The sequence below is a fragment of the Symphodus melops genome (assembly GCF_947650265.1).
Source record: "Symphodus melops genome assembly, chromosome: 10".
In the NCBI taxonomy this organism is placed as follows: domain Eukaryota; kingdom Metazoa; phylum Chordata; class Actinopteri; order Labriformes; family Labridae; genus Symphodus; species Symphodus melops.
This window is the reverse complement of record NC_136700.1, coordinates 605510-607303: the sequence shown is the minus strand read 5'-3', so window position 1 is coordinate 607303 and position 1794 is coordinate 605510. Positions and strand designations below refer to the sequence as shown.

Below are 1794 nucleotides of genomic sequence, written 5' to 3'. Positions count from 1 at the left end.
CTTTACAGCTGCAGTTCCTCCAGTGTCCACTAGAGTCTGTCTCCTGCAGTGAGTCAGTCTCCATAGAGCTCTATGTTCAAATGTCCATCTTTACAGCTGCAGTTCCTCCAGTATACAAACACAAAGACGTTGATGTGAGGACTTGGATCTGGTTCGGAAAGGATTTAAATGAGCTTTAAAGCAAACAGGACGAGCGGTGCACTCTGAGAACATCTTTGTCCCAGAGGATGAACCTTCACACTCCGCCTGTGAAATGTTCGGAATATAAATTTGCTCAAACCTCCCACAAGTCTCTCGATGTTCGATCAGTGATTCTGTGGGAACCTCCGGCTCCGTCCTGCTGAGTCCCAGAGGGCTGCTTTGATGTTCAAAACAAACCAACCCACCTCCAGAATAACTTTCACTTTGAAAGGTTTAAAACAACAAACGGATTCAACGGTTGTCTTCTCTGGTATTGATCCAAAGTTTCCCCACACAGGCTGACAGAACCTGCTGTCTTAAAATCAAACTTTATAGATATTATATTTATATTCACATCAGCAGCTCTGAAAGAACAAAATGTCCTCTTAAGTCGTGACACAGTTCAGGTAGAGGTTTAACCCTTACATGGTCTCCCTGTCTCCATCAGTCCTGGAGATCCTGCAGCTGGTGAAGAAGCGGGACCTCCTCCTCGCCGACACTCACATCCTGGAGCTGGAGCAGGAGTGCAACGAGTCCGCCGCAGCCGCAGAGCCGGAGGACGCCGGCGCCTCCAGTGTCAAAGATGGCGGGCGGAGGAAGGCGAAGGACGTGGAGCTGCTGTACGAGGAGCTGCAGAAGGAGCTGTGGGCCGTGGTCAGGGAGTCTCTGCGCTCCCCGACGGCCGGGCCGAACCTCGGCCTGGTGGTGCAGGTAAGGACTGCTGTTGCCATGGAAACGGCACAGACATGTACCAGACAACCAGAAGAGTTTACTTTCAAGTTTTTAGACATATTGTAGTCTAGTAGCGTCGGTTTGGATCAGACTGAGAGACGATTTACAAAATAAATAAATCCTTCTGTTTGTGACTAAACAGTTTAAACCTGTTGACTTCAGAGTGAAATTTAATTAGTAATATAAATGTTAAAATATCCTACCAAAGACTTTCACACTACTACATGAAGCCAGCAGTTTAAAAAAAACAACTCAAATCTGCAATATAAAAAAGTTCCACCAGGGGGCAGAATGTTTGTACCATTAAAGATCTCATTAAGTTGAATATGAAACGACTGGACGATGACCTCACCCGTCCGTCTGAATGTGCAGGTGCTGCAACAGGAGGAACAGACTGATAAAGACTGGGCCGTCAGCGAGGTCGCGGCCCCGGGGGGACCGAGGCCCCGCCGTCTGAAGCAGAGGTGGCGGGAGGCGGTGGAGGAGGCGGCCGACAGCTCGCTGCCTCAGAGGACGGAGTTCACAGCCGGAGAGCTGGACGGGTACCTGGACCGGCTCCGGGCCCGCGTGGTGGACGACCTCGGGGCTGCCAAGAGGAATGTGGTGTCTATTTACCCCGAGGAGTACCAGCCCGTGGAGGTGAGAACACGCCAGGACAGAATGTAGAAGTGTCCTCGACCAGCGGGGGGCGACTCCACCTGCACTTCATGAAACTGCTTCATTACATTTTCTTTGCTGAACCTCATAAATGTCTGCGTCCTCCGTACTTCATGCAGCACTTTAAGATACTTTTCCACCTTTCACCTGTCCAGGTGTACGTGCAGAGCTACCACCAGGCGGTTGCTAGGCGACTGGAGGCCATCACCGACAACCAGCTGGAGA

At 50.7% G+C, this 1794-nt stretch overlaps 1 protein-coding gene across 1 annotated transcript in view; it reads left to right on the top strand.

The window, feature by feature from the left end:
- Positions 1-1794, top strand: part of exoc3l2b (exocyst complex component 3-like 2b) — a 17735-nt gene that overhangs the window by 9409 nt on the left and 6532 nt on the right. The window contains 3 exon segments of the mRNA XM_079354046.1: positions 629-891; positions 1285-1551; positions 1725-1794. The exon segment at positions 1725-1794 is cut by the window's right edge and continues 49 nt beyond it. Coding sequence (XP_079210172.1) covers positions 629-891; positions 1285-1551; positions 1725-1794 — 600 coding nt within the window.